The 23,370-nt window shown below is 48.8% G+C and overlaps 1 protein-coding gene across 3 annotated transcripts in view; it reads left to right on the forward strand.

Annotated features, from left to right (window-relative positions):
* U2SURP (U2 snRNP associated SURP domain containing) overlaps positions 1 to 23,370 on the forward strand; it is a 178,660-nt gene that overhangs the window by 16,078 nt on the left and 139,212 nt on the right. For all 3 annotated transcript variants that reach the window (XM_030216897.1, XM_030216898.1, XM_030216899.1), the window contains exons 2-3: positions 3,701 to 3,802; positions 23,036 to 23,150. In XM_030216897.1, the coding sequence (XP_030072757.1) occupies positions 3,701 to 3,802; positions 23,036 to 23,150 (217 nt within the window). The remainder of the gene's footprint in view (positions 1 to 3,700; positions 3,803 to 23,035; positions 23,151 to 23,370) is intronic.

A 23,370-nucleotide genomic window follows, 5' to 3' on the forward strand; every position in this document is an offset into this window, starting at 1 on the left:
CAGCCTCATTGATGCTGTCATAGAAGTATTGCAGTTGTCCATCTCCACCCTGGAACTGGACAAAGGAGACCCACTTCTGGTGGCCCCCTCCCTTCCTTTTCTACAGATGTCTCATACTCATGATTCTGGTGGAGCCTCTGGAAGGGATGAAAGCCCTCGAGATGTTCTACCCTGTAGTGCCGAACTGCTTGAAGTTGAGAAGTGCTGGCAGGTCCAAGGTGGGTGCCTCAAGTAGTGCTGGCAGGTCCAAGGTGGACGCCTCATGTCAGCTCTGACCAAGGTCATCACTGTCTTGGTGGTAGTGGTGGGGGGTGTTCACCACTTGAGACACATGAAAAGGTGGTGGAGCACCTACTTAAGCAAGCCTTCAGCATATTCCTGGTTCCCCAGAGGAGGCGAATTTAGAGTTGGGGACAATCTTTCTGTAGGATGACCTGTATGACAAGTCTGTATTTCATCTTGTTTGGTTGGGTGGTTATAGCCAGGTGGCAGCTATGGCCCTACCAGTGGTCAACAGGTGTCTTCAAGGTGCTCTTGAGCATGCTGCCTTTCAGGATGTGCTTCTTTTTTGGGAAGGATCTGGAAAAGTTGGTAAAAGACCTGGAGAGGCTTAGCCTCTGAGCTTCCCAGAGGTATGTCAGAAAGCCTGTGGCTAGTTGGACCTGGGCCTGGACAAGGCCCATTTCCTTGTCATCAGCAGCAGATGAATCCATTATGAATGGGTTGTGTCCACCTACCAGCAGGGGGAGATAGAGAACAGTGAAAACCATAGTGCCTCTAGGATGGCTAGCTCCATCTGCCTCTCAGTATTTCTCTATCTCCCAGCAGGGTTGGACGCAGCTTGTTCAACTCCTTGAAGATTCTGCCTGGGGTGGCTCCTGTGCTTTTGACAGTTGTAGCAGGGGTGTTGTGGCTAAGTGGAGCCCACTTTAAAGGCACATAGGTTCGCCCTTTCCCTGCCTTACCCTTCCCCCTGTGTGGATGCAGGCATATAGGTTCACCCTTTCCCTGCCTTTCCCACCCTCTTCTGCCTCTGGAGTACCTCTGTAGCTGTTTGCCTCTAACTTTCCTCACAGCGTTAAAAAAACCCCCAAAAAACAAATCGCGCTTTGGCAGAGCTGCTATTTCTGAGGCTTTTCCTGACTGTGCAGCGTGACCGGAGCTTGTGGACTCGGTCCTTTGAGGTAAGAGCGGTACTCGGCTCCTCCGGGGATGGCCCGTGGATGGAGTTCCGATCGGGTTGATTTTGGCGCGAAGTCGCCATTTTGAATTTTATTCCGCTGTTTTTCGGCGATGGCTACTGAGGGAGCTAACCGCTGTTCCCGTTTTGGCAAACACAGATCAGCAGCGGGGCTCTGTAAAACGTGCTGTTTAGATGGTAGAGCCAGTACGAGCATGGCGAGCGATGATTCTTCCTGCTCGATGGAGCTGGCAGCGGGTGCCATCTTGGAAACGCCGCATGGCTCGACCCCCGCGGTTGCGGAGGAGTCTGAGAGCAGAGGGGCGCCTCGGGCCGAGCCTACCAGAGGAGCTCCGTTCCCTGTAGCTCCTAATTCAGAGACGGGAGGTCAGGTTGAGTTTTTCTCCCCCGAGTTTGTGCTTATTTTATATAAAGCCTTCATGCTGAAAAGAGCTCTGCCGCAGGTGTCTGACACTGCGTTGCTACCTGGTCCCCCTCCAACTGTTGATGGCCCGGGGCTGATGTCAGACGTGGATTCCCCTGAACGTTGGATGCACGCTAAGCATAGACAGGTAAATTCCCCGTCGGAGAGTGGCGCACCCCACCCCCCCAATGGTTAGGCTGTGGGGACTCTGAGGGATCTGGCAGGCCTTCGTGGTCTGAGGAGCTAGAAGAAGTTGCCGGTTTGCCACGGGATCTGGATGATCCCACTGTGGTTCGGATTTTCCAGCGCGATGAGCTGCCAGCACTTATCTCTGATGCCTTACAGGCCCTCTCTATTGATGATCCTGTTAAAGGCGAGGCCTCCTCTGGTAATCCGAGGATGGCGAGTACTAAGAAGCCTGCTCGAGCCTTTCCTTTGCATGACTCCATCCAAGAGCTTATTTCTGCTCAATGGGCTGACCCTGAGGGGCCCTTGAAAGAGGCCAGGGCGATGGGGCATCTTTACCCTCTGAGTGAGGAGCACTTGGCCTGTTTTGGGATGCCTAAAGTGGATGCCTTAGTCACGGCGGTGACAAAAAAGACCACCCTCCCAGTAGAGGGAGGGGTCGCCCTGAAGGACTTTCAGGACCGGCTACTGGAATCAGCGCTAAAACGGTCCTTTGAGATTTCGGGCCTAGCCTTAAGGGCGTCTGTTTGCAGTTCTTATGCTGCTCAAGCCTGCCTCTCTTGGTTTCAACAGGCAGTGGAACAGCCCGTGGATGGTGCGGAGTCCCTCGCTGAGGTTGCACCGCGAATGGAGTCGGCCTTGTCATTTTTAGCTGACGCACTCTATGATCTGGTCAGAGCTTCGGCTAAACAGATGTCTGTGGCGGTGTCCGCCCTCCGCCTTCTATGGCTACGGCATTGGGCGGCTCACATGGCCTCTAAGCAAAGGCTGCGGTGAGGAATGCCGCTAGCGCTTCCCGATTGGTGCCTGGTGGTAACGGATGCCAGCCTGAAGGGCTGGGGAGCACATTGCCAGGGAAGCTATGCCCAGGGTCTATGGACACCCGAGGAAACGGGGTGGTCCATCAATCGCTTGGAACTGAGAGCGATATTCCAGGCTCTTCTGGCCTTTCACAAGACTCTGGAGGTACTGGCTGTCAGAGTTCTGTCAGACAACACGACAGCAGTGGCCTACATAAATCGTCAAGGCAGCACTCAGTGCCAAGCACTGGCTGCAGAGGCTGCTCAGATATGCCACTGGGCCGAGCTACATCTTCAGCTTCTGTCAGCAGCTCACATAACAGGTTAGAGCAACGTGCAAGCCGATTTTCTAATCAGTATCAAATCGACCCAGCGGAGTGGGAACTGGCAGATGAAGTGTTCCTTCAGATCTGTGCCAAATGGGGAACGCCCGTAGCGGATCTTATGGCCTCATCCAATTTGTGACCCCAGTTGGGTCTCAATCCACAGTTTGAGAAGTCCTGGCTTTTGTGTTATCCGAAGACTGCAATGGCGGTACAAAAGTGGTGCTGAGCATTATCCAGAGAGTAGCAATATTCAGTCTACTCTCCGGATAATTTCTCGGATAAAGTTAGGATAAAAAAACTGCTGTCTTGTCTTTATCCAGTTATTAATTCTGGAAGCAGTTTGAATATCACTGCTATTTGGATAGCAGCACAGCATACCTATGTACTATTTAACTGCTGCAGCTGGTATTTAAAAATTTTGTCCACAGTGGTGACTGAATATTGATTCAGTTGTTTCTCTGTCTTTGGATTGTATTTAAATTTAATTGCTGTCAGCTACTGACTGTGGACAATTTGTAAGGAATGTAAATGCAGGATATTGCGCGCAGACAGCGTTGTCTGAAATTAATCCTGCGAAATAAAGTTAATTGGTTTGCAGCTTATAAACATTTTATAGTACATCTTCAGGTCTTTAACAAAAATTGAGTTTTTTGTTTTCTGGTGTCGTCTCTTTTCTATGTGATACACTTGCAATGTAATTTTGTTTCATTAATTTTGGAGAAATAACCAATGTGATGCAAAATCTTTTGATTTGAACAGGTTTTTTTTTTTTTCTCTCTTTTAGCAACCTTTGTTGGAAAGCAAACTTAAAGCATTCAGCATTGGCAAGATGAGCACAGCTAAGAGAACTTTAAGCAAAAAGGAACAGGAGGAAATGAAAAAGAAGGTAATGTAATTTCTAGAGGACTTTTTAAAAAAACTTTTTAGATTGAAGTTTTTTAGTGACTTACCTTAAAACGGAATATTCACTAATACTAGTGAGAACTGAAAGAGTAATCCTAAGGAGAAATTTTGCAGACTTATTTAAAAACCCGTGATACGTTAACTGCTTGAATTTTCACTTTTATCACACAATTGTTTGTTTCTGTGGTACGTTATGCAGGAATTATGAACTGTTGCCTGAAAAGGCCTGTAAAGCAATTGCAAGTATTGTGATAAATGTGCCCATCCACGACAGGCTAATGGAAGGGTATTGGATATAAAACTTGCAGGTTGCTATTGACAACATTTGTAGGCTTGTAAAGAGGACTACTACTATTATTTAGCATTTCTATAGCGCTACAAGGCGTACGCAGCGCTGCAGAAACATAGAAGAAAGACAGTCCCTGCTCAAAGAGCTTACAATCTAATAGACAAAAAATAAAGTAATCAAATCAATTAATGTGTACAGGAAGGAGGAGAGGAGGGTAGGTGGAGGCGAGTGGTTACGAGTCAAAAGCAATGTTAAAGAGGTGGGCTTTCAGTCTAGATTTAAAGGTGGCCAAGGATGGGGCAAGACATAGGGGCTCAGGAAGTTTATTCCAGGCGTAGGGTGTAGCGAGACAGAAGGCGCGAAGTCTGGAGTTGGCAGTAGTGGAGAAGGGAACCGATAAGAAGGATTTATCCATGGAGCGGAGTGCACGGGAAGGGGTGTAGGGAAGGATGAGTGTGGAGAGATACTGGGGAGCAGCAGAGTGAGTACATTTATAGATTAGTAGAAGAAGTTTGAACAGGATGCGAAAACAGATAGGGAGCCAGTGAAGCGACTTGAGGAGAGGGGTAGTATGAGTAAAGCGACCCTGGCGGAAGACGAGATGGGCAGCAGAGTTTTGAACCGATTGGAGAGGGGAGAGGTGACTAAGTGGGAGGCCAGCAAGAAGCAGATTGCAGTAGTCTAAACGAGAGGTGACAAGGGTGTGGATGAGGGTTTTGGTAGAGTGCTCGGAAAGAAAGGGGCGGATTTTACGGATGTTGTAAAGAAAGAAACAACAGGTCTTGGCGATCTGCTGGATATGAGCAGAGAAGGAGAGAGAAGAGTCAAAGATGACCCCAAGGTTTCGAGCTGAGGAGACAGGGAGAATGAGAGAGCCATCAACAGAAAAAGAAAATGGGGGGAGTGGGGAGGTGGGTTTGGGGGGAAAAATGAGAAGCTCGGTTTTGGTCATGTTTAATTTCAGGTGGTGTTGAGACATCCAGATAGCAATGTCAGACAAGCACGCTGAAACTTTAGTTTTGGATGCAAGGTGAGATATCAGGGGTAGAAAGGTAGATTTGGAGGGAGTCAGCATAGAGATGGTAGGAAAAGCCATGGGATGAGATTAATGAACCAAGGGAAGAAGTGTAGATAGAAAAGAGGAGGGGACCAAGAACAGAACCCTGAGGTACGCCGACAGGCAGAGGGATAGAAGTAGAAGAGGATCCACCAGAATGAACACTGAAGGTGCGGAGGGAGAGGTAGGAAGAGAACCAGGAAAGGATAGAGCCCTGGAATCCAAGTGAGGACAGGGTATCGAGAAGTATGCTGTGATCGACAGTGTCAAAAGCAGCGGAAAGATCAAGAAGAATGAGGATGGAATAGAGACCTCTGGATTTAGCCAGTAATAGGTCATTGGAGACTTTAGTAAGCGCAGTTTCGGTTGAGTGGAGAGGGCGATAACCAGATTGTAGTGGGTCAAGAATAGCATGTGAGGACAGAAAATCAAGACAGCGGTGGTGAACAGCACGCTCAAGTAATTTGGAGAGAAAAGGGAGGAGGGAAATGGGTCGGTAATTAGAGGGTCGAGTGAAGGCTTCTTAAGGAGAAGTGTGACCACAGCATGTTTAAAGGCAGTAGGGACAGTTGCAATGGAAAGTGAGAGGTTGAGAATGTGACAGATAAAAGGAATAAGAGCAGGTGAGATGGCATTAAGAAGGTGGGTGGGAATGGGATCAGAGGAACAGGTGGTACATTTTGAGGAAGAAAAGAGAAGTGTAGTTTCCTCTATAGTAACTTCAGGAAAGGAGGAAAAGGAATGAGGGGAAGGAGAGAGAGGGGAACGGACTAGTGGAGGGAGAGGTGGCGAGGTAGAGAATTCAAGGTTTATCTTTTGAACCTTGTCGTGAAAGAATTCAGCAAGGGTCTGAGGAGATAATGAAGGGGGAGTTGGGGGAGGGGGCACCTTGAGAGAGTTCAGTGTGGTGAAGAGAAGTCGAGGGTTAGAGCCAAGAGAGTTGGTCAGTTGGATATAATAATTCTGTTTGGCGCGTAAAAGAGCAGATTGGAAGGAGGTCAGCATGAACTTAAAGTGTAAGAAATCAGCAAGGGCCCAAGATTTCTGCCAGAGGCGTTCGGCGGAGCGGGTACAGGAACGTAGGTAGTGGATATTAGAAGTCAGCGAAGGTTGGGGTTTTGTACGCCTTATTTCTAGTCTCCATCTTCTGTTTCTCAACTCAACCCCCAAAGGTTGTCAACAGTCAAAACACCAAGCATTAAGGATGGATCCTCTCCATCCTTCTAAGTGAGCATAAAAATCAGTCACCAGCTTCAGTTTAGTTTCCTTTTCCCTTGCCTTCCATTGTCTTCTCCCCATCCACTGCATGTGCAGCACTTGGAAGTTTTGCTTATGCTTCCCTATTCCTTGCTGCCCTTATGTGCTGAGAGCTGTGGGCTGCCCTCATCTTTAGTCAGAGGGAGCACATGCAGTTTATCCCCGCCTAACCCTCCTAGCCCCTATTGTGGTTCAAAGCAGGAGTATCTACCATTCCTTTTATCTGGCTGCCTGTCCTGGATCACAGTGCAGCAGCATGGAGTTGATGCAGCCGCAGGTGTCATCTTCTGTCAGGGGTATTCCTGGATTCTGCCAGGTACTTGTAACCTGGATTGGCCACTGTTGGAAGCAGGATACTGGGCTAGATGAACCTTTGGTCTGACCCAGTATGGCAGTTCTTATGGTCTTAGGTGTTAAACTGCTGGGGATGCCTAAACATTTTGTGCTGAGATGCAGAGGTGCCTCAGGATCAAGTAGTTGTTGCCAATCACACTTCCGAGAGCCACTGTGTGAGGCTTCAGCTTGGCCCTGTTGGGCTATGCTACAGGGATGCAGGTCCCCCTTCTCCTCATCTCCTGTAACACTGGGTGTTCCCCCTTAGGGCTCCACCTGCAGGCTTAAAAGAAATCCTTTTAACTTGATCTGGGGAGGGGGAAGAAAACCCACAATAAACAAGGGAAGCCTGATTTAATTTGTTTCCCTTTTAGCGCATCCAGAGAGAGCCAGGAACATGGGAGATGCCAGAGGCCTGGGCCAAGGGAGGTATGCATTGGCCTGTCATGTAGTTGGGCATGCTGGCCTTGCAGGCTTTGAGGGGTTTGCAATAGCTGGCACCTAAGTCCTGCTGCTGGTTCTATCAGCTGTTTATGTAATGGGCAATTTTTTACTTCAGGAATGGCCCTGGGGCTGCCGGAGCTAATGTCTCCCCTCCATCCACTGAAGCATCGGGATTCAATGAGAGTTCAGTTGGCAGCTTGGGCGCAAGCCAGAGCAATGTCTCCAGAGGATATTTGTAGGATGGCAACTTAGTTGTTACTGCATTCATTCATCAGGACATGGGGCATGGGGTACATAAGTACATAAGTAATGTCATACTGGGAAAAGACCAAGGGTCCATCGAGCCCAGCATCCTGTCCACGACAGCGGCCAATCCAGGCCAAGGGCACCTGGCAAGCTTCCCAAACGTACAAACATTCTATACATGTTATTCCTGGAATTTTGGATTTTTCCAAGTCCATTTAGTAGCGGTTTATGGACTTGTCCTTTAGGAAACCGTCCAACCCCTTTTTAAACTCTGCTAAGCTAACCGCCTTCACCACTTTCTCCGGCAACGAATTCCAGAGTTTAATTACACGTTGGGTGAAGAAAAATTTTCTCCGATTTGATTTAAATCTACTACACTGTAGTTTCATCGCATGCCCCCTAGTCCTAGTATTTTTGGAAAGCGTGAACAGACGCTTCAGATCCACCTGTTCCACTCCACTCATTATTTTATATACCTCTATCATGTCTCCCCTCAGCCGTCTCTTCTCCAAGCTGTATAGCCCTAGCCTCCTTAGTCTTTCTTCATAGGGAAGTCGTCCCATCCCCGCTATCATTTTAGTCGCCCTTCGCTGCACCTTTTCCAATTCTACTATATCTTTCTTGAGATGCGGCGACCAGAATTGAACACAATACTCAAGGTGCGGTCGCACCATGGAGCGATACAACGGCATTATAACATCCTCACACCTGTTTTCCATACCTTTCCTAATAATACCCAACATTCTATTTGCTTTCTTAGCCGCAGCAGCACACTGAGCAGAAGGTTTCAGTGTGTTATCGACGACGACACCCAGATCCCTTTCTTGGTCCGTAACTCCTAACGTGGAACCTTGCATGATGTAGCTATAATTCGGGTTCTTTTTTCCCACATGCATCACCTTGCACTTGCTCACATTAAACTTCATCTGCCATTTAGCCGCCCAGTCTCCCAGTCTCGTAAGGTCCTCTTGTAATTTTTCACAATCCTGTCGCGATTTAACGACTTTGAATAACTTTGTGTCATCAGCAAATTTAATTACCTCGCTAGTTACTCCCATCTCTAAATCATTTATAAATATATTAAAAAGCAGCGGTCCTAGCACAGACCCCTGAGGAACCCCACTAACTACCCTTCTCCATTGTGAATACTGCCCATTTAACCCCACTCTCTGTTTCCTATCCTTCAACCAGTTTTTAATCCACAATAGGACATTTCCTCCTATCCCATGACCCTCCAATTTCCTCTGTAGCCTTTCATGAGGTACCTTGTCAAACGCCTTTTGAAAATCCAGATACACAATATCAACCGACTCCCCTTTGTCCACATGTTTGTTCACTCCTTCAAAGAATTGAAGTAAATTGGTCAGGCAAGATTTCCCCACACAAAAGCCATGCTGACTTGGTCTCAGTAATCCATGTCCTCGGATGTGCTCTGTAATTTTGTTTTTAATAATAGCCTCTACCATTTTCCCAGGCACCGACGTCAGACTCACCGGTCTATAATTTCCCGGATCTCCCCTGGAGCCTTTTTTAAAAATGGGCGTTACATTGGCCACCCTCCAATCTTCCAGTACCACGCTCGATTTTAAGGATAAGTTGCATATCACTAGCAGTAGCTCCGCAAGCTCGTTTTCAGTTCTATCAGTACTCTAGGATGAATACCATCCGGTCCAGGAGATTTGCTACTCTTCAGTTTGCCGAACTGCCCCATTACGTCCTCCAGGTTTACCGTGAAGTCAGTAAGTTTCTCCGACTCGTCCGCTTGAAATACCATTTCCGACACCGGTATCCCACCCAAATCTTCCTCGGTGAAGACCGAAGCAAAGAATTCATTCAGTCTCTCCGCTACATCTTTGTCTTCCTTGATCGCCCCTTTTACCCCTCGGTCATCCAGCGGCCCAACCGATTCTTTTGCCGGCTTCCTGCTTTTAATATACCGAAAAAATTTTTTACTATGTTTTTTTGCCTCTAATGCTATCTTTTTTCATACTCCCTCTTGGCCTTCTTAATCTGCGCCTTGCATTTGCTTTGACACTCCTTATGCTGTTTCTTGTTATTTTCAGACGGTTCCTTCTTCCATTTTCTGAAGGCGTTTCTTTTAGCCCTAATAGCTTCCTTCACCTCACTTTTCAACCAGGCCGGGTGTCTTTTGGACTTCCGTCTTTCTTTTCTAATTTGCGGAATATGTATGGCCTGGGCCTCCAGGATGGTATTTTTGAACAGCGTCCACGCCTGTTGTACAGTTTTTACTCTCTCAGTTGCCCCCCTAAGTTTTTTTTTTTACCGTTCTTCTCATTTTATCATAGTCTCCTTTTTTTAAAGTTAAACGCTAACGTATTTGACTTTCTGTGTACAGTTACTTCAAGGTCGATGTCAAAACTGATCATATTATGGTCACTGTTATCAAGCGGCCCCAGTACCATAACGTCCCTCACCAGATCATGCGCTCCACTAAGGACCAAGTCTAGAATTTTTCCTTCTCTCGTTGGCTCCTGCACCAGTTGCTCCATAAAGCTGTCCTTGATTTCATCAAGGAATTGTATCTCTGTAGCGTGTCCCGATGGGTCTTCCTTTCCTAACCCCCTTTGGTCTGACTAGGGGGGGTTCCCAATGGGGCCTTTGGGGCTTTTTGGCTGCAGGGCTTAACCCAGCTGGTTAAGCAGGCCATGTAGTTGGATCTTGGGTCCCCACCCAGTAGTATGGTCTCGTTTTGGGCTCCAAACTATTCATATCGGATTTGAAGATTCCGGAGGGGCTGGCCTTCTTGAAGGTGATGGGGAGGACTCTGAGGCCTTCTCGGATTCAGTCCTCTGTGGATTTTGATTCCAAAGATTTTTGCTCCTTAAGAGGCGGAGGAAGAGTGGTTTCATGTGATCCAGCTCTTTCACAATGAGGAGCTGTCTCGCCTTGTTGACAAGGTCATGAGGGCTGTGGCTGTACTGATGCCACCCGCCGTGGATCACACAGAAGGGGACTCGTTGCTGGAGGTCTTCTAGGGGACTCCAAAGCATTTCCCGCTTTATAAAACACTCATCCGTGTAATGACAGAGAGGGAGACCCCAAGATGGTCCATACTAGGGTGCTTGATCGCCTCTACAACTTTGCTCCTTAGGAGGTGGAAAAGTATTGGATGTTCCTCAAAGTGGACTCCCTGGTTATGGCAGTCATGAAAGCAACCGCAGTGCCAGTCTAGGGGGACTCAGCCTTTAAGGAGCACCATAAAAAGGTGGAGCAGCAGCGTCCAGTATTCAGGTCGCTATTTGTGGTAGTTATGTCACTAGGGCCATACTATGTTGTATGTAGCAGTTGCCGGAGTCCGCCGAAGTATCTCGCCTGGAATCTGGGATGGCCTTTCTTGCGGACATTTTGTTATGATCTGGTCCATTTGGCTTCCTGCTCGTTGGCTGCTTTTAGTGGTGGGGTGCCATTAGTTTTGACTCCGCCACTGAGTCATGGATGTGGCCTCTAAAACGCTTTCAAGCCAGCAGCCCTTTAGGGGGTGCTTGCTCTTTGGTAATGACCTGGAGAAGTTTGAAGGATATGGGGGAGGTGTAGCCTTCCATCTCCCGGAGCGGAGGCAAAAGAATGCTCGTGTTTTTCAGTCTCTGTGGGGTGCTCCAAGGAGGTGGGCTGCTTTAGGTCCAGTTTGGGTAGGAGGTCAGAATAGGTCCTTCAAGCAGGGGTCCGTTTGTGGCCCAGAGTGAGCTGGGCAGTTGGGTCCCTTAGGACGGGATTGCAGTGTCCAGGCTTGCCTGATGAGGGTGCACAGAGCCCTCATTGGTTTCAGTGGAAGGCAGGTTGTTTCTCTTCCCCAACAGGTGGGTCCACGCCATCTTGGATTAGTAGGTTCTAGAAGTGGACGAGAGGGGATACTCTCTGCAGTTCATCCATCTGGTTCTAGACACCTTCATGGCTACCGCTCGTGGTTCAGCCCTAAAGTGCCAGGGTGTCGCTCTTACCCTTCAACATATCTGTGATCTAGGAGTGGTGGAACCCATTGCTCTTGTAGAGCACTGCCTAGCAAGGTACGCCATCTATTTTGTGATCCCATAGAAGGGCGATTACTTTTGCCCCATCTTGGACCTCAAATGGTGACTGCTTGTCTGTGAGTCCAGCATTTCCAGATGGAAAACCTCTGCTCAGTCATCACGTCAATGTGGCTTGGGGAGTTTTTGACTTCCTTAGATCTCCATGAGGTCCATCTTCACATCTCCATTGCAGCTCAACAGGAGATATCTGCACTTCTGTCTGTTGGGGCAGCACTTTGTTTTGGGCCTTGCCTTTTGGTTTGGCTACGGTGCCCCACATGTTTTCCAAGGTGGTGGTGGTAATGGCAGCTGTACACCTCTGTCATCAGGGTATTTGGGTTTATCCCTACCTGAATGACTGGCTGATTCAGACTGAGTCAGCTGCATAGGCCCATTTCGGTCACCTCTCAGGTCATTTCCCTCCTGGAACCAGGTGGCCCAAGGGTCATCTGGTTCCATCTTAGTCCCTGGAGTATCTTTGAGTCTGGTTAGACACGGCCAAGAGAATGTTGTTTCTTCAAGCAGAAGGGATACAGAATCTCTGAGCACAGCAGCACAGGTTGTGCAAGCTCCCAGGGCCCATGGTCTGGGACTATTTACAGCTCCTTGATTCTATGGTAGGGACTCTGGAGGGTGGTGCCTTGAAGGTGAGGGCACACATGTGCCCACTGCAGTGGACCCTGTTATCCCAGTGAGCCCTCAAAGATATTAGCCTCTGCCTCTCCTACCCAAGATGAGGCTCTGTCTAGTCTGGAGGGTCAGTTTGCTTCTCCTGCTGAGAGGGATTCGGCTGGATCATCATTGGATTCTGGTTACTACAGATGCAAGCCGCCTTGGCTGGGAAGCTCACCGCTTGGGATGGGTGGCTCAAGGAAGCTGGATGAGGCAGGAAGGCCTGGTCCATCAGTTGTCTGGAGACCTGGGCGGTTCAATTATCCCTGCGGAAGTATCAGCTGCTCCTCAAAGGGAAAACGGTCAGAGTGATGTACACCAAAGCTGTGGCTGTCGGATGTCAACGAGCAGGTCAGAACCAGGAGTCAGTTGGTGACCATGGAGGCCACATGCCTGACGGACAGAGAAACTATCAGCTCTGTGGTACATATTGTAGGCACACAGACTTCCTAAGTTGCTCTCTCCTGGATCCAGGAGAATAGCTGCTGGGGCATCGGGCCTTTCAGCTCATTCTGGATCACTGGAGTACTTCATGGTTCGACTTAATGGTGTCCAGAGCCAATGCAAAGGCAAAGTGCTTTTTCAGTTAGAAGGGGGTAGATGCCCTTGTTCAGCCATGGCTGTTTAGAGGACTTCCCCCCCCCCCCCCCCCCCCCCCCCCGCTATGGCCTCTAATCGGTTTGTTTGCTGTGCAGGATTGTGTGCCATCCTTATCTGATTTTGCTAGTGGTCCAGACCGGCCTTGCAGGCCTGGTATGCAGATCTCCAGCGCATTCTGGTAGAGGACTCTCTTTCATTGCCTAGGGGTCAGGGTCTTCTGTGGTTTCTACACTGCTTCACTCCAGAAAGTTCTCTATGTCCCTGACTTATGTCGGGATCTGGCATGTTTTTGAATCCAGATTGGGAATCAGTCTCTGTCTCCTTGGAGAACTCAGATTCCTGATATCTTGGGTTTTCTGCAGCAAGGCCTAGAGCATGGGCTGGCTTTGAGCTTTCTGAGGGTCTGAGTAGCTCCTCCGTCCAGTTTTCAGAGGAAAGTGAAGGGCACCTCTCTGGCCTTGCATAGAGGTGACATGGTTCCTAAAGGAGGGTGGCACGTCTGCGCCCCCACTTCGCCTTTCCTTTGTTCGATCTTGGTCTGGTTCTCTGGGTGCCATTGAGGCGTCATATGAGCCTCTGCACTTGGCCTCCATTAAGGAGCTCACTTTCAAGATGGTGTTCCTGGTGTCTATCACCTCTGCTTGTCGGATGTCTGATCTACATGTTCTGTCTTGTCAACACCTGTATCTTTCCTTCATGGAGATCTCAGCGTCCCTGCATATGGTCCCCTCCTTTCTGCTAAAGGTGCTGTCTCTGTTCCACATTTGCCCTGTTTTGTGAAGGAGGGTTTGACTCCTGCGGACAGGAGGCTCCACAAGCTAGATGTCTGGAGAATGCTGCTGTAGTACCTGAAAGAGATGAATGAGTTTAGTCTCTGACCACCTCGTTGTACTTTTCCACAGTCCCTGTAGTGGCCAGGCAGCCCTTAAGGCCTCCATTGCAAGGTGGATCAAGGCAGCTATTGTGTCCACCTACATCTGCAAGAATCGTTGATACCTCATGGACTGAAGGCCTACTCTACTAGGGCTTAGGCAGCTTCCAGGGCGGAGGCTAGGCGTTTGTCCCTGAGGCGATTTGCACAGCGGCAGCTTAGTCATCACACTATATTCTTTTGACAAGCATTATGGATTGGATGTGTTGAGTCTGCTCTGATTTTGGCAGAGCAGTCATTTTGGGAGGGGGGGGGGTGGTCTTCCCCTTTAGTCTGCTTCAGTACTCCCATCCATGCAGAATAGTGGAGTTGATGTTAAGGATGGAGAATTTGTGTCCTACCTGATAATTTTCTTTCCTTTAGTCAGCTACACTGTTCTGCAACCCGTCCTTGGAAGACCTTGGCCCGAGGTTCTGGGTGTGCTCTGTGATTCCTTTTTTTACTTAAAAAAAAAAAAAAAAAATCCAAAAAAACCCCCGGACCAATACGGGGTTACCATGATATGAGTACCATTCTGTGGTGGTCTGCTTGCTTATCATTGCAGCTGCAGTGTTGATGGGTGCTTTGCACAAAGGGTCCTTCTGCTACTTGGTCAGATGAATACTGGGTTGTTCCAGGGAGCACCCCAGCTTATACTGGTGATGTTGCTGGTAGAATTCATTTTCTCTGCTTCAACCTGCTGGTAGGAAAGGATTACACCCATCTGTGCAGAACGATGTAGCTGACTAAAGAAAAGAGAATTTATCAGGTAGGACATAATTTTTCCTTATGGCATTTTCTATTCTATTCTTCATTCCTTTCATAATTAATATTCAGTTAACTTTTTGGCTGCTGCTGTACAGTGAGCAGAGGATTAGGATCACTGTGCGTAAATGGATGTTCTAGAGTACACATCTATTATCTAGAAGTCACTAATTCTTTTTGCAAATTGGATCATAAGGGGTAAAATGTCAACTCTGGGATGTTGCATTATGGTGGTAGTTGAAGTGGTATACATTCTTAACCAGAAAATGGCCTCACATGGAGGTCTCTCTCATTCAATGAGAATTCATTTGGCAGCTTGTGCGCAAGCCAGAGTAGTGTCTCCAGAGGATAAGGATATTTGTAGGATGGTGATTTAGTTGTCACTGCATTCGTTCATTGGGCCAAGGGGACACTAACTTTGGTAGGGCCATTTTGGAGAGAGCTTTATCGTCTTTCCAAACTAAGGGGTAAGCTCTGGTACATCTGAACTGATCTAGTAGGATGATAAGGAAGGTGAAATTTTCTTTTTCCTTGGTGTCCCTCTGGACCGGCCCAAAATGACTGACTTGGGTTGTGCACGCCTCCAGCAGGTGGAGACTAAGAACACTGAATCTTGACAGAGCCAATAAGAGCCCAGCTCAGCTCTTGCAAGCCTCAATATTCTCTCCAGCAGTTGAAAGATGTGGTGAGCCCTTCAGTCTTATTCTTTATCTATCTTTTTTTCTTATTAGAAAAAAAAAAGAAAAGAAAAAAGAGGAGTACTTTCTTTTAGTGTAGCACTTTCTTAATCTGTGCGCTGTTTGCTTGTTCTTGGCTGGCAGAGGGCCGCAGGGGTTCTCTAGTTCCTCGGTGGTGTGTGCTCCTCCCACCTCTCTCCCCAGGCAGACCCTTGGTCATTGGGTTCTCTTAGCTCTATTACCGGCCTCCATCCATTCGAGGGAAGGGTGCTGTAGAGCCGCAGGAAGCAGTCACAGTTTAACAGAAAAAAAAAACTCCAAAAAAACCCCAAAACAACAGGCAGTGAGAGAGAGCATACAGCAGAGTAAAAAAAAAAAAAGAAACCAATGCAGCTCCGCTCTCTCCCTTAAGTGACTGTCTCCCCTCAGAGTCTAATGCTGGAGTTCAGCATGGCAGTATGGTGGAGAAATTGCACGGTCGGCGTTCTGCCATACCGCCACAGGGGTGTGTAAAATATGTACCGATTCTGATCCTTTGGTGCCTGTAGCATCTGTGGACACGGGAGCTCGGAGTTTGGCTGCTCCCTCTGTAGCAGTTATGTTGTTGGATGTGGGAGTGAGCAGCAGACTGGCCTTGGTTTTGCTGGGAACTTCTGCCATTTTAGATCAGCCGGCCAAAGCAGGGCAGGCCACAGTGAAGCTCTTGCGGCAGTCTGTTAGTTTCGAATGAGCCTGAAGGAGCGCACGGAGGGATACTTGAGGGGAGATTCCCTCCGGAGTTTGTGCTAGCAGTGTACAAAGCCTTTTTATTAAAGTAGTCCTCCCCTCTTCCTGCTGTGGCCCCAGAAGCATCCAGGGGAGCCTTTTCAGGTGGAAGGATACCAGGGTTTCCTGGGAGGATCAGAATGAGGTGGGATTCAGAGCCCTTTGAAGCAGATCTAGAAGCTCTGGACTTGGACATAGATGAGTTGAGGGGTTATGAGCTTGTTTTTCCTGCTCAAGAGGATTTGCCTTCGGGGGAGGACCCTTCAGTGGCAAGAGTCTTTTCATAAGGAGGATTACAGGAACTTTTTGTGTTGGTGTCGTCCACATTGAATTTTGAAGCAGGGCGAGAGGCTACGGAACAGCACAAGGTTGATCCCTTAGTTAAGGAGGTTTGCAAGTCTAGCAGATCTCTTCCCATGCATCAGAACATAAGGGATATTGTTCAGGCATAGTGGGATGCTCTGGATGCCCCTTTCCAGCTAACGCATTCCATGATTCGACTTTACCCTGTGCTGGAACAGGACAAGGACTGGCTCAAGCCTCTAGTAGTGGATGCAGTGGTTTCTGCAGTAACCAAAAAGAATATGGTACCGGTGGATGGAGGCATGGCTCTCTGGGACCTTCATTTAAAAAAAAAAAAAAAAACAACCCCAAAAAACAGTAAGAGTACTCAGTTGGCAGTGGTCGATTGCCAGCAATGTTTTATGGGTCTGTGGCTGTAGAGCTGAGCTGCGCATAGATGTTACATTTGTCTCTTCTTTCCTCTTGCTTTGCTACTGAGATACTGAGGCTTTCAAGGGCTGAGTTGGGCTTTTATTGTCTCTTGTCAAGATTCAAATTTCTGAGTCTCCACCTGTTGGAAGGCGTGCACAACCCATCAGTCAGTCAATCTGGGCTGACCCGGAGGGACTAAAGAGAGCAAATTAGCAGGTAGGACTTAATTTTGCCTTACCTGATAATTTTCTTTCCTTGAATCTGGTGGGTAAACTAGTCCAGGACCCCCTCCCCCCCCCCAATCCCCGGAAGAGTGAGGGTTTTGGGAGAGCGAGGGTTTTGGGATATCCAAGGATTCTTTGACACTGGTTGTGTAAATATAGTTTAATGTTTTCCAGAGGTGTTCCAGAAGTATTTTTTGCTTTCTCAAGTATTTAAATCTGGTTCTACTAGCTACTTGTTGCTTTGTAGCTTTGGGATTAGCATACTTATCCAGGCTGCAGTACGTGTCATTACATTCCTTTTTTCTCTCTGTCTCCATCTACTGGTAAAGGGATGTAACCCATTCCTTGTCATCAAGCAGATGAAGCCATTACGTATGGGTTGTGTCCATCAACCAGCAGGGGGAAATAGAGAGCACTCAACTTTTCACAGTTCCTCATGGCCAGCCAGCTCCACTGCCTCTTCAGTATTCTCTATCTCCCCAAGCAGGGTGGCTGCAGCTTCTTCGAGCTCCATCAAAATTCTGCCTGGGGGTGGCTCCTGGCTTGCCAGTTGTTAGCCGGGGTGTTAGAGGCTATAGCAGCTTCACTTTGAAGGCACATAGGTTAGCCCTTTCCCTCCCTTACCCATGCCCCCGTGGATGTGGACATATTAGCTTGCTTTTCCCTGTCCTTTCCCACTCAGTGGATGCAGGCACATTGGTTCGCATTTCCCTGCCTTTCCCACTCATCTGAGCCTCCGGAGTTCTTATTACCTCTGCTTTCCTCACAGTGTTAAAAAAAAATGGAACAGAGGTTTTCCTTTGATTCTTCTATGGGACCGGAGCTGTGATACTCGGTCCGGTGAGGGCCCGCGATCGGGGCGTTTTTGGCGCGGAACCGCCATTTTGAATTTTCCCGCCATTTTCAGCGATGGCTGCAGAGAATGTAAAGCGCTGTTCCCGGTGTGGCAAGTGCAAATCAGCAGCGGGGCTCTGTAAATCGTGCTGTACAGGTGTAAGAGCCGGCCCGAGCATGGCGAGCGATGATTCTTCCCACTCAGAGCTGGCAGCGGACGCCATTTTGAATTCTCCACATGGCGCGCCCTCCATAGAGACGGAGAGCCCTGAGCCCGGGGGGGGGGGGGGACCTCGAATTGAGGCTATTCAGGGAGCAGCTAGCCCCGGACGGGATCTGGGTGCCCAGGGTGAGTTTTTCTCCCCTGATTTTGTGTTGTTATTGCATAAAGCATACATGCTGAAAAGAGCTCTCCCTCAAGGGTCGTCTGAGGCCCCTCCTATTGTTCCCCCCCCCCCCCCCCCCGGTGGATTCTGGCCTGGGATTGCCCGCTGAGGCTATTTTCCCTGATAATTGGCATAAAGAAAAGCGTAGAAGGGCTAAGGAGGATTCGGAGAGTCTGGCAGGCCTTCGTTGTCTGAGGAGCCAGAGTCAGGTGCAGAATTACCACAGGATCTGGATGATCCCTCCGCGGTGAGGATTTTCCACCGTGATGAGCTGCCAGCGCTTATTTCAGATGCCCTACAGGTCCTTTCTATTAAAGAGCCTGACAGTGGCACGGCCTCCTATGTGAATCCTAGGATGGCTAGTACCAAAAAGCCTGCTCGAGCCTTTCCTTTGCATGACTCCATCCAAGAGCTTATTTCCGCTCAGTGGGCTGACCCCGAGGGACCTTTGAAAGTTTCCTGGGCTATGGGGCAATTATACCTTCTGCGTGAGGAGCATTTGGCTCGCTTTGCAATGCCTAAAGTAGATGCCCTGGTCACTGCGGTGACAAAGAGAACTACCCTCCCTGTGGAAGGAGGAGTTGCCCTAAAGGATATACAAGACCGTAGGCTGGAAGTAGCACTTAAACGGTCTTTTGAAATTGCAGGTCTTACTGTTCGGGCGTCTGCATGCAGTTGTTATGCTGTTGGAGCCTGCCTGGCATGGTTGCAACAGGCAACGGAACAGCCCGGAGATGGAGCGGAGCCCTTCTCGGATGTGGCTCCGCGGCTGGAGTCGGCCTTGTCCTTTTTGGCTGATGCTCTTTATGATATTGTCAGAGCTTCGGCTAAACACATGGCAGTAGCAGTGGCGGTTCGCCGTCTTATTTGGCTACGACATTGGGCAGCGGACATGGCCTCTAAGCAAAGGTTGGTGAAGTTGCCCTTTCAAGGCTTTCTCCTATTTGGTGAGGAGTTGGAAAAAAAATTGTTAAAGGCCTGGGAGATTCTAAACCCCAGCGCTTGCCCGAAGATAGGCCGAGGCCTTCCTCCAAGGGCCAGGTGGTCCACTCCTCTTATAGACCTCGCTTCCGTGAAGCTAGAAGGTACCGCCCGAGGCATTCTGCTGGGTTCACTTCTCATGCCCGTTTTTCAGCAGAGGAACTCCTTTCGCTCGGACAAGTGTTCCGCAGCCACCAGCTCTAGGCCTGGAATTTAGGGGCGACCCTCTCAATGATGGTGCGCCGGCCCCCTCCTCGCTGCCTGTCATCGGAGGACGTCTTTCCCTCTTTTGCCGAGGAGTGGGCCAATATTTCCTCAGATCAGAGGGTTCTGGACCTGATCAGAGATGGCTACAGAATAGAATTCAACGCCCCAGTAAGAGATGTGTTTCTGGAGTCCCGATGCGGTTCTGCCGCCAAACGGGTGGCGGTAGAGGAGACTTTGCAAGGTCTGATTCAGTTAGGGGCTGTGTCCCCGGTACCTCCTGCCGAACACGGCTACGGCCGATACTCCATCTACTTTGTGGTGCCGCGAAAAGGTGGGTCTTTTCGCCCTATTCTGGACTTCAAATAATTAAACAAGTCCCTGAGAGTGCGGCATTTCCACATGGAAACCCTGCGCTCCGTCATTGCTGCGGTACAGCCAGGAGAGTTTCTCACGTCTCTAGACCTGAAAGAAGCTTACTTGCCCATACCAATTTGGCCCCCGCACCAGAAGTTTCTGAGGTTTGCGGTGTTGGGAAAACATTTCCAGTTCTGGGCCTTGCCTTTTGGCCTCGCCACAGCTCCCCGAACCTTTTCGAAGGTAATGGTGGTAGTAGCTGCTTTGCTCAGGCGAGAAGGTATCAGGGTTCACCCGTACCTAGACGACTGGCTCATCAGAGCAGACTCTGTAACAGAGAGCTATCAAGCTACAGCCAGAGTGGTCTCAGTACTTCAATCTCTAGGCTGGGTGGTCAATATGGCCAAAAGTCACCTGACCCCCTCACAATCTCTAGAATATTTGGGGGCCAGGTTCGACACAGACTCGGGCTATGTATACCTACCCGAGCTAAGGCGGTGCAAGCTTCAGAATCAGGTCCGTCTGCTCCTGAGGATGCCCCGCCCGCGAGCTTGGGACATTGTCCAGCTGCTGGGATCGATGACAGCCACATTGGAAGTGGTGCCATGGGCGAGAGCGCACCTGAGACCTCTGCAGTATTCCCTACTTCAAAGATGGTCTCCAGTTTCTCAGGATTATCAATGCAGACTTTCTTGGCTCCCTGCGGCCCGACTCAGCATGGAGTGGTGGCTCTCAGACAGCATGCTGCGGCGAGGAATGCCGCTGGCACTCCCCGATTGGTGTCTAGTAGTGACAGATGCCAGCCTGAAGGGCTTAGTGACAGATGCCAGCCTGAAGGGCTGGGGCGCACATTGCAAGGGGAAGCATGCCCAGGGTCTATGGATACCCGAGGAGTCGGAGTGGTCTATCAAACGCCTGAAGTTGAAAGTGGTGTTTCAGGCGCTTCTGGCCTTTCAAGTGACCCTGGAAGGATTGGCTGTCAGAGTGATGTCGGACAACACGACAGCAGTGGCCTACATAAATCGACAAGGCGGCACTCAGTGCAGAGCACTAGCCGCGCAGGCCGAACAGATTTGCCACTGGGCCGAGCTGCATCTTCAGTTTCTGTCGGCAGCTCACATTGCAGGTCAGAGCAACGTGCAAGCCGATTATCTAAGCAGGCATCAGATCGATCCAGCAGAATGGGAACTAGCAGACGAAGTATTCCTGCAGATATGTGCCAAATGGGGCAAGCCCGTGATGGATCTTATGGCGACAAGTTCAAATGCCAAAGTCCCGTGCTTCTTCAGCAGACACAGAGATCCTCGCTCGGCAGGGTTGGATGCCTTGACTCAGCCCTGGCCTCCGGGCCTACTATATGTGTTCCTTCCGTGGCCCTTGATAGGGTGCGTGCTCCTGTGGATTTGGCTGCACCCAGGAGAAGTGGTCCTCATCGCCCCGTATTGGCCCAGGAGGCCTTGGTATGCGAACCTCTGACAGATGCTAGTGGAGGCTCTCCTTCCTTTACCTCTGGTACTGAACCTGTTGTCACAGGGCCCAGTAGCCATGGAGGACGCCTGCCGCTTTGGTCTTATGGCATGGCGATTGAGAGGACGCAATTGAGGGACAAAGGCTATTCAAACACAGTCATTTCCACTCTCCTGCAGGCCTGCAAGCGTTCCACTTCCATGGCTTATGCCAGGATTTGGCGCCAGTTTGAGTCTTGGTGTGCTTCAAAAGCGATCACACCCATGCGGGCTCCTGTCTCGCCGATTCTGGACTTTTTGTAGGATGGTGTACAAATAGGCTTGGCCTATAATTCCCTGCGGGTGCAAGTGGCAGCGTTGGCCTCCCTTCGTGGTAAGGTTGAAGGCGTGTATTTAGCTGCTCATCCAGATGTGGCACGGTTTCTTAGTGGGGTGCTTCGGCTCTGGCCTCCTGTGCGAGCACCCTGTCCAGCTTGGAACCTGGGGCTAGTTTTGAAGGCCCTGCAGGCTTCTCCTTTTGAGCCGCTTCGGCGTGCATCGAAGAAAGATTTGACCCTAAAGACCGTTTTTCTTGTGGCCATTACTTCGGCGAGATGGGTGTCAGAGCTCCAGGCGCTGTCCTGTAGAGACCCATGTCTGCAATTCTCAGAGTCCGGGGTCACGGTTCGGACCGTGCCTTCCTTCATGCCTAAGGTGGTTTCAGCGTTTCACCTAAACCAGCCTATTTTCTTGCCCTCCTTTGATAAGAAGGAGTTTCCAGAATCTTTTGGGCAGTTGCACCTGTTGGATGTGCGCAGGACTCTGCGGCAGTATCTGCGAGTTACTATCTCTTTCAGGATCTATGATCATCTGTTTGTTTTGCTATCAGTCTCCGCCTGTAGCCTTTAAGGCACATTCTACCAGAGCGAATTCTTCCTCTTGGGCTGAAACTGGAGCACTCTCTCGTCAAGAGATATGCAATGCAGCAACATGGGCTTCTAAGCTCTCTTTTGCCCGACATTACAGGCTGGATGTGGCTGCTAGGAGGGATTCGCGTTTTGGAGCACAAGTGCTAGTGCGTGGTGTGACCTGTTCCCACCCTATTTAGGGATTGCTTTGTTACATCCCATACGTAATGGCTTCATCTGCTTGATGACAAGGAAGGGAAAATTAGGTTCTTACCTTGGTAATTTTCTTTCCTTTAGTCATAGCAGATGAAGCCATGAGCCCTCCCTGTATGATTGTCGGTATGCTGTGAATCTGTTTCAGGTTCTGTTCTTGTTTCCTGAAGTTCCTTCCTTGGGAGAAAGTTGGAAAACAGTCTTCAGGATTCATGTTCACTTATGGGAGGATGAGTCCATTCCCTCCAGTTTATGTTTTGGAGGATGAGTTTATTCCCTCCAGGAGGTTGCGTGTATCCCCTCTAGTTATACAATAAGGAGGACGAGTTTATTCCTTCCAGGAGGATGTGTTCATTCCCTCCTTTTGAGTTAATGCCCTTGTTAAGGGGCCATCGTTCGCTGTGAGGAAAGTTCATGTTATTCCCATTGCGGTTTGCCATACTGCTTTGGAAGCTTCAAATACTGAAGAGGCAGTGGAGCTGGCAGGCCATGAGGCACTGTGAAAAATTGAGTGCTCTCTATCTCCCCCTGCTGGTTGATGGACACAACCCATATGTAATGGCTTCATCTGCTATGACTAAAGGAAAGAAAATTACCAAGGTAAGAACCTAATTTTCCCTTATTTTGGACTGGTCTAACAGGATTCAGGATAAGGAAATGATCAGGTAGAAGTAATTTATCTGACATTTATATTCTTTTATTTCCAAAATGAGCAAGTAAGATATTTTATAAATTTTATTTTCATAACTGCAAGTGCTTCCTACATGTAGGACAGAAATATATTCAGAGATAAGTAAATACAAAGTTGGGAAAAAATGGAGCCCTATGCAAAAGAGAATATGTGTGTTCAAAGTTTTTTGGGATTTTTTTTTTTTAATCAAAGCAAAAACTTATTTTGTCTGCATAGGAGGATGAGAAGGCAGCTGCTGAGATCTATGAAGAATTTCTTGCTGCTTTTGAAGGAGGAGATGTTAGTAAAGTGAAAACATTTGTAAGAGGTGGAATTGTTAATGCAGCTAAAGGTAGGTGACCTTGGAATCCATGGCTTGGAGCAATTCTATTTGCATTTTCTAGAGGGGAGGGTTTTTAGGTTTTTTTTTCAGGGCCTTTGGCTGTTTGAATGTTTTATTGTAATGTTTTATGTGTTTTTTTTTTTTAATGAGTGGTTCATTGTACCTCGCTTAGATGTTTGGATAGGTGGGCTATAAGTGTATTAAATATTTAGTAAAGGAGCAAAGAAGA

This window comes from Microcaecilia unicolor, chromosome 10, assembly GCF_901765095.1.
Source record: "Microcaecilia unicolor chromosome 10, aMicUni1.1, whole genome shotgun sequence".
In the NCBI taxonomy this organism is placed as follows: Eukaryota; Metazoa; Chordata; class Amphibia; order Gymnophiona; family Siphonopidae; genus Microcaecilia; species Microcaecilia unicolor.